This window comes from Equus quagga, chromosome 10 (assembly GCF_021613505.1).
Source record: "Equus quagga isolate Etosha38 chromosome 10, UCLA_HA_Equagga_1.0, whole genome shotgun sequence".
Classification (NCBI taxonomy): domain Eukaryota; kingdom Metazoa; phylum Chordata; class Mammalia; order Perissodactyla; family Equidae; genus Equus; species Equus quagga.
The window spans coordinates 109,964,213-109,979,782 of NC_060276.1; the positions used below are offsets into that span (position 1 = coordinate 109,964,213).

At 37.5% G+C, this 15,570-nt stretch overlaps 1 protein-coding gene across 8 annotated transcripts in view; it reads right to left on the minus strand.

Moving 5' to 3' along the window:
* The window catches only part of REPS2 (RALBP1 associated Eps domain containing 2), a 192,497-nt gene that overhangs the window by 3,339 nt on the left and 173,588 nt on the right, over positions 1-15,570 (minus strand). For all 8 annotated transcript variants that reach the window (XM_046673865.1, XM_046673858.1, XM_046673862.1 and 5 more), the window contains one exon: positions 8,989-9,094. In XM_046673865.1, coding sequence (XP_046529821.1) covers positions 8,989-9,094 — 106 coding nt within the window. The remainder of the gene's footprint in view (positions 1-8,988; positions 9,095-15,570) is intronic.

Here is a 15,570-nt window from a genome sequence, read left to right on the forward strand (position 1 = left end):
TTCCAATTAGTGCTTTCATCCTCTTCCAAAATATAAGCAAAGAAGGCCCAATAGATATTGAAGGATAGCATCTAATGAGAAATACATACAACAAAATAAAAAAGGAAGTATTCAGGAAGAAGAAAAACACCACCATCAAGAGAAGATATTACAACAATGAAACAAGAATTGGATACCATCAAAAGAAAACAGAGAACAAAAAATAAACTCTTGGTTATTAAACAATAGGAGATTTCAAATTTAAAATTAAGTCAGTCTCCAAAAATAGACAAAGAGACAAAAATACAGAAGGAAAGAAGAGGAAAGAAAGAAAACAGAAGAGAAAATTAGAGAACTAAGCTAAGAGGCTTAATGTCTGAAAAATATCAGCAAGGGAGAACAGGGAAAATGGAGGCGAGGGATAATTAACAACAACAAAAATCAAGAAAACTCACAGAACTGAAGAATATGGGTTTCTAAATTAAAAGGGCTTACCAAGTATAAAGAACAATTGATGAAACTGACTGACATCAAAGCAGAGAGAGAGGAGAGAAAAATCAAAACCAAACAAAATATAAAACAAAAATAAGGTCACATACAAAGATTCATAAAACAGAATGAAGTTTGACATTTTAAAAAATAATTTTATTTTTTATTATCATATGGTAAAACTGACTTTTTTCTTTTAGCAAACAGGTCTATAAACTTTAACACATGTATAGATTAGTGTAACTACCACCACAAAGAGGGTACATTACAGTTCCAACAACCAAAAAGCTCCCTGGTACTACTCATTGACATATAAACCCTCATTCCATGCATAACCCCTGACAACCACCAATCTGTTTTCCAGCACTATAGTTTTGCCTTTTCAAGAATGTCAAATAAAAGGAATCATACAGTACACAACCTTTTGACACTGGCTTGTCTCACTCACCATGTCTTTCAGGTTCATCCAAGCTGTTGTGCATATTATTCTTTTTTGCTGCTGAGTACTATTCCATTGCGTGGATGTACCACAGTGTATCCATTCACCCTTTGAAGAATATTTGGATTGTTTTCCGGATTTTGGCTATCACTGTTGGGTCACATAGTGAGTGTATGTATAATTTTATAAAAAACTGCCAATTATTCAGAGTGGCGTACTATTTTGTATTCCCACGACCAATACGTGAGTGTTCCGGTTGCCAGCACTTGGTGTCGTCACTATTTTCTGTTTTAGCAATTCTAATATACTGTATACTGTATAATGAAAACTACAAAGTGCTGCTAAAAGAAATCCAAGAAGATCTGAATAAACAGAGAGACAAATGCTGTTCATGTGTTGGAAGACTCAATGTAGCAGTTATGTCATTTTTCTCCAAAGTGATCTATAGATTCAATACAACACCAATCAAAATCCCTGCAGGATTATTTGTAGGTATAGACCAGATAATTCTATAGTTTATATGTAAGGGCGAAGGAACTGGAATAGCTAAAACAAATTTGGAAAAGGAGAACAAAGTTGGAGGAATCACTTTAGTATCAAGCTTTAATAATCAAGACAGTATGATATTGGTGGAGGGATTGATGCATAGACCAATGGCGCAGAATACAGAGTCCTGAAGTAGACCACATGAATAGAGTCATTTGATCTCTGACAAAGGTGCAAAATCAATTCATTGAGAAATGATAGTCTTTTCAACAAATTGTTTTTGTAATAATTGGTCATCCATATGTAAAAAAATGAACCTTGATCACCTCACACCTCACACCTTATATAAAGATTAACTTGAAATGGTTCATAGATGCAAATGTAAAACATGAAAGTATAAAACTTTTAGAAGAAAACATAGGAAAAAATCTTCATGACCTGGGGTTAGAAATGATGCCAAAAGCACAATCTACAACAGAAAAAAACCAATAAATTGGAATTCATCAAAATTAAAAACTTTTGCTCTGCCAAAACACCATCAAGAGAATTAAGAGACAAGCTACAGACTGGGAGAAAATATTTGCAACTCACATATTTGACAGAGGACTTGTATCCAGATTATATAAAGAAAATTCAATAATAAGAATTCTCAAAGCTCAAATAACTCAACTTAAAAATGGGAAAAGACTTGAACAGATACTTCACTAAGGAGGATATAAGGATGACAAACATGTGAGAAGATTTTCAACATCATTAGCCATTAGGGAAATGCAAATTAAAGCCATGATCATATACCACTACTCTATTCATGTGGTCTACTTCAGGACTCTGTATTCTGCGCCATTGGTCTATGCATCAATCCCTCCACCAATATCATACTGTCTTGATTATTAAAGCTTGATACTAAAGTGATTCCTCCAACTTTGTTCTCCTTTTCCAAATTTGTTTTAGCTATTCCAGTTCCTTCGCCCTTACATATAAACTATAGAATTATCTGGTCTATACCTACAAATAATCCTGCAGGGATTTTGATTAGCATTGAATTGAATCTATAGATCACTTTGGAGAAAAATGACATAATGCTATGTTGAGTCTTCCAACATATGAACAGCGTATGTCTCTCTATTTATTCAGATCTTCTTGGATTTCTTTTAGCAGCGCTTTGTAGTTTTCCATATACAGATCCTGTGTGTTCTGATGAATTTATACCTAAGTATTTCATTTGAGGGATGGAGCAAGTTATTATGAATGGTATTGTTTTTCAGATTTCCATTACCAATTGTTCATTGCTTGTATATAGGAATATGATTGCTTTTTGTGTGTTGACCTTATATTCTGTGACCTGCATAAACTCAATTAGAAAATAAAATTTTAAAAAATAATTCAATTTGCAATAGTGTCACAAAAAGAATTTGGGAATAAATTTAACAAAAGACATGTAATACTTACACACTCAGAACCACTGAGAGGAATTTTACAAGATCTAGATAACTGAAGAGGAGCACTCTGCTCGCAGATTGGCAGACTCAACATCGTTTAGATGTCAATTTTCCTTAAACATATCTATCAATTCAATGTAAATCAAATCATAATCCTAACAGGCTATTTTGTAGCAAATGAACCACTAATTCTAAAATTTATATGAAACAAAGGGCCCAAAATATCCAAAGGAATCTTGAAAAAGAAGAAGAGGTTGAAAATTTTATACTACCGCACTTATAGACTTACGATAAAGCAACAGTAATCAAGACTGTGTAGAACTGGTATAAAGATCAATGAATAGATTAACGGAACAGAATAAGAACCCAGAAATAATTCTATACTTATATGGTCATTAGATTTTTGCTAAGGGCACCAAAGTAATCCAAGGAGGAAAAGAAATTCTTTTCAACAAATGGTGCTAGATTAATGAGATACTGATATGGGAAAAAATAAACCTTGACCCTAATCTCACACCATTCACAAAACTTAATTCAAGACAGATCATAGACACTGGTGCAGCCATTATGGAAAACACTATGGAAGTTCATTGAAAAATTAAAAATAGAACTACTGGAGTGACATCAGCATGATGGCTGAATCAGATGCCGCTCATTTGTGTCCCCCTGCCAATAACAACAATTTGGCATCCATTCATGGACCAAGTGCCTTTATGGGAGCTTTGGGATCCAGCACTATACACCAAAGGACCCAGAAGGAGTCTCACCCAGTTGTGTGTCAGATAAGAGACACACAGACCTCAGTCCTGGCTCTGGATCCTGCAATGGCCCATGAACCACCTCTAGCCCTTCTCAGCTGCAGTCCAGGATCCCCTGGAAAACTGTTTTAGACAATCACCCACAGATGAAAGAGCCTTTGTGGAAGTCCAGGTTTCCAGCAGAGAAGTTCCAGCACAACAGTGGAGGAAAAACATACAAGTTTGGATGCACTGGAGAGGGTAAGAGGAACTCATTGACTTTACTCACATCACCCTCTCCCAAAGCAGCACACCTTAGGGCCAAGAGAGATCTCCTTGGCCCATGATTTCTCCCATGGGGGAAGTGAGAGTGTGTAAGTGAGCACCCAGCTTCCCCAGCTGTGTGAGATACTGCCAAAGAGGCTCATTTCTCTCTTCCTCCATCCAGAGTACTGAATTGTGAACTGCGTGACTGGGAGGCAGGAAGAGGCTAGGAAAGTGGCAGATCAGAATCTGGAAGGGCATTAAAGGAACATGGATCCTACAAAATGTGTTGCAGGACTCCATCAAGAAGCCCACCTATGAGTCACTGGGAATCCTCCAACTGGCCATGGGGCATGCCCAATGCTCCATGGGATTTACTCGCACACACCCCCACCCTATGCCCAGCTCCCTGTTCACACTCCCAATAGTGGCCACAAGAGCGAGTTTGGCAGATGGCTAGTGAGCACATGCAGAAAGCCTGTGCTGGCCCAAATCTGTGGGCCAGAGAGAGACTACAAATTTGAGCTTTAGTGCCACCTTTGGGAGAAAATAGAGGCTGTCAGCACTTGGCCTAGTGTTTTGCAGGATGAGAAGAAGGCATACAAGCTTAAGAATTCTGCCACAAGAGGGAGCAAGATACATCAAGCAGGTGCATCCATAGAAGGTCTGAGAAAGCTTCAGAATCCCTAGCAGGGTTGAAGGAAGGTATTTTTCTCCCAAAGGCAGTTAATAAAGACTGGAAGAGGTGACTGCTACTTCAAATATGAAGACAGAAATGCAAAACTTCAAGGAACATGAAACACCAAGGAAACACGACATCACAAGAGAACCACGATAATCTTTTAGTAGCCAATTCCAAAGATAAAGAGATCTACAATTTACCCGATGAATTTAAAATAGTTGTTTTAAGGAAATTCAACAAGCTACAAGAAAACACAGAAAGACAAGTCAATGAAATCAGGAAAACTACACTACACAAACAAAATGAGAAGTTTAACAAAGAGATAGAAATCATTAAAAAAAAGGACAAAACAAATTCTACGGCTGAAGAATACAATAAATGAAATGAAAAATGCAATACAGAGCATCAACATCAGAATGGATCAAGCAGAAGAAAGAATATGTGAGATAGAAGACAGGAACTTTGAAATTGTCCAGCCAGAGGAGAAGAAAGAAAAAAGAATTAGAAAGAGTGAAGAATGCCTACATGATCTATGGTATACCATCAAAAGAAATAATTTGTGAATTATTGGAGTTCCAGAAGTTTAAGAGAGAAGGGAGCAGAAACCTTATTTAAAGAAATAATGGCTGAGAACTTCCCAAATCTGGGCAGTGATATGGATATCAAAGTTTATGAAGCTCATGGATCACCATGCAAACTCAACTTAAAGAGATCTTCTTCAAGATTCGTTATAATAAAACTGTCAAAGACAAAGAGACTATCTTAAAAGCAGAAAGAGAAAAGAAACTTGTAACTTACAAGGGAACCTTCATAAGGCTATCAGCAGATTTCTCAGCAGGCATCTTACAGGCCAGGAGAGAGTGGGATGATATATTCAAAGTCCTGAAAGAAAAAAACTGCCAACCAAGAATATTCCATTCAGCAAAGTTCTCCTGCAGAAATGAAGGCAAGAAAAAGCCTCCCTTGAGGCAGGCCCATGGCCGAGTGGTTAAGTTCATGCACTCTGCTTTGGTAGCCCAGGGTTTTACCAGTTCAGATCCTGAGCACGGACATGGCACCGCTCATCAGCCATGCTGAGGGGGTGTCCCACATAGCAGAACTAGAAGGACCTATAAGTAGAATATACAACTATATTCTGGGGAGCTTTGGGGAGAAGAAGAAGAAAAAATAAAAGAAGATTGGCAACAGATGTTAGCTCAGGTGCAAATCTTTAAAAAAAAAGAAAAAAGAAAAAGCCTTTCTCAAACAAACAAAAGGTGAGGGAGTTCATTATCAATAGACTTGCCTTACAAGAAACGCAGAAAGGAGTTCTTCAAGCTAACATGAAGGGACACTAATTAGTAACATAAAAACATATGAAAATATATAAGACACTGGTAAAGGTAAGTATATAGTCAAATTCAGAATACTCTAATACTGTAACATGGTGGTATGTTACATTTAACTGTAGTAAAAAGGTTAAAGGAAAGAATATTAAAAATAACTATAGTTACAACAATTTGTTAATGAATACACAATATAAAAAGAAGAAATCACGACATCAAAAACAAAAAAGGAGGGAATAAAAAGGACTTTTTTTTATATGCGACAGAAGTTAAGTTGTTTGTAAGCCTCATGGCAACCATAAAACCAAACGTACAGTAGACTCACAAAAGATAAAGAGAAGGAATCAAAGCATACTACTACAGAAAATCATCAATTCACAATGGAAGACAGCAACAGAGGGAGAAAGGAACAAGGGAACTACAAAACAGCCAGAAAACAATAAGATGGTATTAGTAAGCCCTTATCTATCAATAATTACTCTAAATGTAAATAGATGGAATTCTCCAATCAAAAGATATAGTGTAGATAAAAAAACAAGACCCAACTATATGTTGCCTCCAAAACTTCAGCTTTAAGAACACAAAAAGCCTCAAAGTGAAGGAATGAAAAAGATATTCCATGCAAGTAGACACCAAAAGAGAATACAGGTGGGAATGTAAATTTGTACAGCCACTATGGAAAACAGTATGGAGGTTCTTCAAAATTTAAAAAAGAACTGCCATATGATCCAGCAATCCCATTTCTAGGTATATATCCAAAGGAATTGAAATCAGTATCTCAAAAAGATATCTGTACTCCCATTTTCGTTGCAGCATTATTCACAACAGCCAAGACATGGAAGCAACCTAAATGTCCATCAATGGACAATGAATAAAGAAAATGTATATACAGGCAATGGAATATTATTCAGCCCTAAAAAATAAAGAAATCCTGCTATCTGAAACATCATGGATAAACATGGAGGACATTATGGTACGGGAAATAAGCCAGACACAGAAAAGGACAACACTAGATGACACCACTTATTTGAGAACCAAGAGAAATGAGAATATATTTCCACACAAAGACTTATTCAAGAATGTAGTTTTACTCAAAATAGCCAAAAAATGGAAATAGCTCAGGTGTTCATTAATAGGAGAATTGATAAACCAAACTGTGGCATATTCACTCAATGAAATACTACTCAGCAATAAAAAGGAACAGATTACTGACACAAGCAACAATATAAATGAATCTCAAAAACATAATACTAAGTGAAAGAAGATTTACACAAAAATACATGCTTCAGGACACTATTTACATAAAATTATAGAATAGGCAACACTATTGCATAAGAAATTTAGAATAGTGGTTACCTCTGTATGAGTGGAGCAGGTAGTGACTTGGAAAAAACATGAGGAAGCTCCCTGGGGTGATGGTAATGTTCTATATCTTGATAGGAGTTTGGGTTCCATAAGTATATGCATTTGTTAAAAATTCAGCAAATATACACTTAAGATTTGTGTATTCATTGTATATAAAATTTACATCATAAGAAAAACTTGTAAAAATACTCTAGTTAATGATATGCATGTTAAAAATATTTGGGGTACAAGTACAGATGTCTACAATTTACTTGAAAATATGTTAAAAATAAGATGGACTGATGGATAGAGGGACAGATATGTGATAAAACACGTATAGTAAAATGTTAATGGTAGAACCAAAGTGATGGCTATAAAAGTATTTACTCTGATTCTTTCAAATTTCTCATATGTTTGAAAATGTTCATAATAAAATATTGGGGCAAAAGGGGGGGATAATAAAAGAGAAATCAAAGAAGGATGAGACAGCAGAGAATGCTAAGGAAGAAGCACCAGTGAAGTAGAAGGAAAACGAGCAGTCTGATACACCAAAAGCCAGTGAGAAAAGTGATTTCAGAGGAGGGAATGGTCAATTGTGTAGAATTTTTCTGAAAATTCAAGTAATATCAAAACAGGCCCAGTGGATGTGGCCGTGAAAGAAGTGTGAGTGGAAGAAAATGAAGCCACACTGAAGCAGAGGGAGAGAAAACTTGGTGAGAAAATAGAGACAATAAACGAAAACAACTCCTAAGAAACTTGGCTGTGAAGGAGACCAGAGAGATGGGGCAGCAGCTGAACGAGGGTGTGGGGTCAAGACAATGGACAATACCAGAGCAGATTTGTGTGTAGATGAGAACGATCTAGCAGAGAATCAGAGGATGTAGTGGGTAGAATTGTGTCCCCTGAGAAGATACGTTTAAGTTCGAACCCCCAGTACCTATAAATGTGACCTTAGATGGAAATAAGATCTTTGAAGATATAATTTAGTTAAAATGAAGCTATGCTAGATTAGGGTGGGCCTTAATCCAATGACTGGTGTCCTTATAACAAGAGGAATTTAGACAAGAGACAGAATGCCATGTGACAGTGGAGGCAGAAACTGGAGTAATGCATCTAACAAGCCAAGGAATGCCAAGGATTGCCAGCAACTACTAGAAACTGGGAAGAAGAAAGAAAGGCTTTTCCCCTACAGCTCTCAGAAAAAGAGCATGGCTCTGTTGACACCTTAATTTCAGACTTCTAGCCTCCAGAGCTGTGAGAATAGATTTCTGTTATTTTAAGCCACCAAGTTTATAGTACTTTGTTATGGCAGCCCTGGGAAACTAACACAGGGGAGATTAATGGTGAAGAGAAATAGATGATAAGGACAGGGGTGATGTCCTTGACAAGGTGATACGGAATCATTTCCAAGGTACTCGGGAGGAGCTGACCTTTGATAGTATCAGCCACCCTCTTCCACTGAAGTAAGTATAGCATCATTCAAGGAGGATCTAAACAATTTTTACCCAGCAGCTTTCAACAATAAAGAACACTTCAAAAGCCTTTGTAATAGATTCTCAGTCCTTTTAACTAAGACACAATATGCAGCCTACATATTAAAGTTACCGGCCTTCCTCTAAGTATACAAGAACCAACCCATGAAACTTAAATACAGTGATTCTCTGCCTTCCAAAAGGTGTTTGAGATCAAAGAGGCAAGTCTTACCAACAGGAATAGAACCAGGTCCTCAGCCAACGGTCAAAATGAAACAAAACAAAACAAGCAGATGAAAACCCTGGTAACTCAAATTCAGGAAGTTCCTTACCTTGAGCTGCTGTTGGAGTTCACTGTTCAAGCGGGCCAGCACTGCATTTGCCTCTTTATTTTTGCGGATAGCAGTTTGAATAGCCTTCTTCTGTTTGGAAGACTGTCTACAAAAAAGTAGAAACAGTTTAGTGAAATAGAACTTAGAGGTCTGGACCCTTGTGGGTCAGAACTCTGACTCATGAGAAGTGCTAAACTAACAAGGGGCTAACGTCACAGGGCTCCAAAAATAAATTCACATATTCACAGAGAGGCAGGCACACACCAAATGAAACAAATTTGTCAGGATGAATTATTTACACCTGAAGTAATTCCCATTTTATAATTTGAACAAAAGCTGTAAATTGAGCCTTTTCAAATACTTTGCATCCCATTTACTCCAAGACATTTTAATAAGTATTTCTTCCTGACAAACCATATTAACTGGAATGCCCTTTTTGTGTAAGCATTGATGGCATTTAAAAGACCTGCAGGTTGACAAGTCTGAAGGAAAAGAAGAACATTCTCTACAGCAAAAATCCTACATTAACTTAGCCAACCTACATAACTCTCCTTTATTTATTATTAGGCAAGAATGCCTGAGTGTGTATGTGTGTGAATGTGCACATGCACATGCATAAACCAGCATACATCTGTGGCACTTGAGAAAAATGCAGAAACGTTTTAAAACCAGTATTCCCAAATTAAGTCAATAGCAAATTCACAGAACAGGTATAACTAGGGTGACCATATGTCCCACTTTGTCCCTTACAGTCTCTGTTTATACTTCTTGTTCAGTCATAATTATTCTTAGTGCTCTCTTAGCCCTCAAAACTGTCCACGGTTGGAATGATAAATCAACATTGTTGTATCACCTACAACCTTGCATCCCACAGCAAGAAACACTGAATTCTCAAAGCAAAAGGGTAATTTAAGTTCCCCTAGAAAAACAAACATCTTTGTAGTCACTAGGAGACAGGTTCTAGGCCAGAGCAACTGAACTGCAATGCATTGTGACTACCTTAGAGATCTGATTAATACTCACTGAGAATATACACTACGCTGGCCACTCCACTAATCTGTACAAGACATACTTTCTTCCCCAACAAGCATAGAGCTAAAGATTAATTTTTTCATCCATAAATAGACAGGGAAGCAGATCCAAAATCTACTTTTTAAAAAGATATAGATTGGATGGGGCCGGCCCCGTGGCCGAGTGGTTAAGTTCGCGCGCTCCTCTGCAGGCGGCCCAGTGTTTCGTTGCTTCGAATCCTGGGCGCGGACGTGGCACTGCTCATCAAACCACGCTGAGGCAGCGTCCCACATGCCACAGCTAAAGGGACCCACAACAAAGAATATACAACTATGTACTGGGGGGCTTTGGGGAGAAAAAGGAAAAAAATAAAATCTTAAAAAAAAAAAGACATAGATTGGATTTCTGGTTTCAAGACAAGATAGAATAAACACACTTCTCTCAATTCTTCCCACTAAGTACACTTAAAACCCTGGACATATTATATAAAACAAACATAAGATGACTCCAAAAAGTGGAGTGAAGAGGGCAAACCAGCTAGGGAATTCAATACCCAGAGAATCACATAGCAGTGAATTCCCGGGGTTTTCCTTTTTGCTCCATATATCCCAGACTGGATAGTGGAGAAGTTGGCAATGCATAAATGTCAATGAAGGCAGACAAAAAAAGCCTCTCCAACATCCTGCACTCTCTAGCCAAAGGACTTGAAAAGGGGCAGCCTAGCAAGACAGAAATTAGACACAATATCCCTCCTGAATATAGGTGAAAAATCTTTAACAAAATACTAGCAAACAGAATTCAGCAATATATAAAAAGAATTATACACCATGACTAAGAGGAGTTTATTCCAGGGATGCAAGACTAATTCAATATTCAAAAAACAATCGATGTTATCCCCCACCCTAACAGATGGAAGAAGAAAAATATCACATGACGATATCATTTAATGTAGAAAAAGCACCTGATAAAACTCAACACCTACTCATGATAAAAACTCAGAAAACTATGAATAGAGGAGAACATTCTCAACTTGATAAAGAACCTCTATAAAGAAACTATGGCTAACTTCACACTTAATGAAAAACTGAATGCTTTCCCCCTAAGATTAGGAACAAGGTAAGCATTTCTGTTCTCATCATTATTTTCAACACAGTGCTGGAAGTCCTAGCCAGCAAAATACAAGAAAAGGAAATAAAAGGCACACATACTGAAAAGAAAGGAATGAAACTGTCCCTATTTGCAGATGATATAATGGTTTATGTAGAAAATCCCAAGGAATATATAAAAAACTCCTAGAACTAATAAGTGATTTCAGCAAGGATAGAAGTGAGTTTGCGGGATAGAAGATCAGCATACCAAAATCAATAGTATTTTGATATACTAACAATGAATACTTGGAAGTCAAAATTAAAAATATGGTATTATTTACAAAGACTCAAACTGAAATCCTTAGATACAAAATTTGTACAGAATTTACATGCTGAAAACTATACGACACTGATGAAAGAAAGAAAAAGAGGATCCAAATAAATGGAGAAATATATCACATTCAAGGACTGGAAGACTCAACATAGTAAAGATGTTAACTCTCTCCAGATCGATATAAAGGTTTAACAAAATTCCTATCAAAATCCCAGCAAGATCTTTTGTAGTTCAAGACAAAATTATTCTAAAATTTATATGGAAAGTCAAAGGAATTAGAATAGCTAAAACAATTTTAAAAAATAATAATAAAGTGGGAGAAATAGGAGACTTGTTATATAGCTATAGCATCAAGTAATCAAATAACCAAGACAGTAACCTAGACTGTGCGGTACTGGCAGAAAGAAAGACACATGGATCAATGGAACAGAACAGAGAACCCAGAAAAAGACTCACACTAGTACGGCCAACTTATTTTTGACAGAGGTACAAAAGCAAGTCAATGGAAAAAGAATAGCCTTTTCAACAAACACTGCTGAAGTGTCAAGTGTAAAATTATAAAACTTTTAGAGGAAAACACAAGAGGAAATCCTCAGGACCTAGGGCTTGGTGAAGAGATTTTAGACATGACAACAAAAGCATGATCCTTAAAAGAAAAAGAAATCAATAAGTTGGACCTCATCAAAATTTTAAAAACGTTTGCTCTGGGAAAGACTCACATTAAAAGGATGAAAAGACAAGCTACAGACTGGGAGAAAATATTTGCAAACCACAGATTTGACAAGTGGTTTGTACTTAGAATATATAAAGAACTCTCAAAATTCAACAGTGAAAAAACAATCAGAAAATGGGCAAAGGACATGAGAGACATGTCACTGAAGAGGATATATGATGGCAAATACACACATGAAATGATGTTCAACATCACTAGCCACTAGAGAAATGCAAATTAAGACCACAATGGGATAGAATTACACATCTGTTAGAACAGCTAAAATTTTTTTTAAAAAAGTGACAATACCAAATGCTGGTAAGGATGTGGAGAAACTGAATCTCTTGTATATTGCTGCTGGAAATGTAAAAATGGTACAGCCATTTTGGAAAACAACTTGGCAGTGTCTTTAAAAACTAAACATACACGGTATACAACCCAACAATCACACTCCTGAACATTTATCCCAGAGAAATCAAAACTTATACACACACAAGAACCTATACACAGATGCTCACAGCAGCTTTATCCATAATACTCAACAACTACACACAACCAAAATGTCTCTCAACAGGTGAATGGCTAAACAAACTGTGGTACAGACCGCTGCTTAGCACTATTGAGATATGTAACAACTTGGATGGATGGCAAGGACATTTATGCTGAGTGAAAAAAACTCAAAAGGTGTGTAATGCTACTTATATAACATTCTCAAAATGACAAAATTACAGAGATGGAAAACAGATCAATGGTTGCCAGGGGTAAGGAATGTTGAGGAGGAGGGGGTAGGTGTGACCTCTGTATCTTGATCACAGTGGTGGTTACAAGACTCCACACATGTGATAAAATGGCATGGAATTATACATATACACTGTCCCAACATCAACTTCCCAGTTTTGATATTGTACTATAGTTAGGTAAAATGTAATTAAAGGGAGAAACTAGGCAAAAGATACACAGGACTTCTTTGTACTATTTTTATAATTTCCTATGGATCTATACTTATTTAAAAATAAAAAGTTTAAAAGAAAAAAGATGTCAATCAGAATTGGATGCCCCTCCTTCAACTACTACCATGCTATGTGTGCCCAGCTTGTAACAGTTTCCTCCTTCATTGGGAACTGTGTCCATCCCTTTTCCCCTTCTCCACAGGGATGGGTCCCTGGCAAGCAGTTTGTCTTAAGAAACTCTCGCCTCTATTTTCACACTTGAATGGACGCTGGCCCATGCTGACCTGACTAGATTTTCTCTCCCAGGCATGTGGGTTATGGCTAAGAGTTCAGTTTAGCCTGGGCCCTGGAAAGTGAGAATATAATCCCTAGAGCTGAAGGTGGTTGAAAATCTTCATAGATAAAAATGACAAAGAGTGACATCAGCATCATGGCAGAGTGAACTTGCTTGGGCTCTCCCCTCCAACATACAAGAAAAAGGGGCATCCATATTCCACAGAGGACATCTTAACAATACAAAAACGTCAGAGAGACATGCAGCCACATGATGGAGGGTGGAGAGGCTGAAGCCCCTCTCAGAGGAGCTGGAATGGGGTAAGAGAGAACTTTGCTCCCTCCCCTAAAGACTGCCATCGCCATAGCAGGAGCTTCCAGGAAGGAAGGAAGGGGGAGAGATCGCTTGTTTGCGGGATCACCAAGGACTCCCTAGGGCCCTTGCAGCCTAGAGGGAAGCCCTCTAACGGGGTGAAAGTTTTCGGGTGGGATGACCTCATCAAGCCAAGACCCCAGGAGACCAGATAGCGAGAGCTGATCGAGAAAGCCCAGAGTGCACACAGGAGAAAGTGCCCCTCCCCCTACCCACCTTGTGCTGCTCCACTGCCTGGGATATCAGCTCAAGGAGGAGGGCTCAGAATATGCAGCCCTCGACCTCCACCCAGTGGCAATAGGCTGTAACTGCAACCGAATAATATCAGAATGTGTAAGACCTGACCTAGCAACATCAGACACTACATCAAATCTCCAGACCAGAGAGAAAACGACAAGCACCCAGAGCTCAGTCCTGAGGACACAGAAATATGTAATCTAAGTGGTAATGAATTGAAAAGAATTATCATCAAAAATCTCAATCAGGTAAAAGAAAATGTAGAGAAACAATTCAACAAGTTCAGGAGCTACATCACAAAAGAGATTGAAACTACAAAGAAGAATCAATCAGAAATATTAGAGATGACAGACACAATGGAAGAGATAAAACAAAATACGAATTCCCTGAACACTCAAGTGGACTTCATAGAGGAGCATATCAGCATAATCGAAGACAAACATGTTGAAATGCTCCAGACAGAGGAGGAGAGAGAACTAAGACTAAAAAGAAATGAAGACAGTCTCCAAGAAATATCCAACTCAATGAGGAAATGCAACATAAGAATTCTAGGTATTCCAGAAGGAGGAGAGAAGGAGAATGGAGCAGAAAGGGTGTTCAAAGAAATAATAGCAGAGAACTTCCCAAACCTAGGGAAAGAGAGGGAAATCTGTGTGAAAGAAGCTTCCAGATCTCCTAGATTTGTCAATGTAAAAAGACCTATTGCAAGGCATATATTGGTAAAACTGGCAAAAATGAATGACAAAGAAAGAATGCTGAGGGCAGCAAAGCAGAAGAAAATAACCTACAAAGGAACTCCTATCAGGCTTTCAGCAGATTTCTCTGCAGAAATCTTACAAAGCTAGGAGACAATGGAACAACATATTCAAATCTTTAAAAGACAAAAATCTTCAGCCAAGAATACTCTATCCAGCAAAAAAATCCTTCAGATATGAGGCAGAAATTAAAACTTTCCCAGACAAACAAAAGCGAGGGGACTTTGTAGCCACAAGACCCCCACTACAAGAAATCCTCAAGAAGGCCCTCATACCTGGAAAAAGAAAGGGAAAAAGGGGTCACAAAACACAGAGTAAGGAGATAAATAGGTCAAGAGAATCAGAGTAAGATAGCAAATATTCAACTATAGCATTAAGCTAGAGGGAAGGAAAACACCAAAAACAAAGTTAATCCTGTCATTTTAACCACAAACTCACAAGACAAGATGGAATAAGATATGAGAAAAACAACTTAGGAGGGGAGGAGGAAAGGGACCAAATCGGTTTAGACTAAGGAAATAAGAGGCCATCATAAAACGGACTATCTTATACACAAGATTCTGAATACAAACCTCAGGGTAACCACTAAACAAAAAATCAGAACAGAGACACAAAGAATAAATAAGGAGAAACACATCATAAAAAACTACATAATTCAATGGGTAGACCAAAACACACAGGACAAGAAACAAAGGAAATGCAGGAAAACCAGAAAATGAATGATATAATGACAGCATTAAGCCCTCATACATCAATAATCACCCTAAATGTAAATGGATTGAATTATCCAATAAAAAGGCACCGAGTGGTGAGATGGATTAAAGAACAAGACCCAACAATATGCTGCCT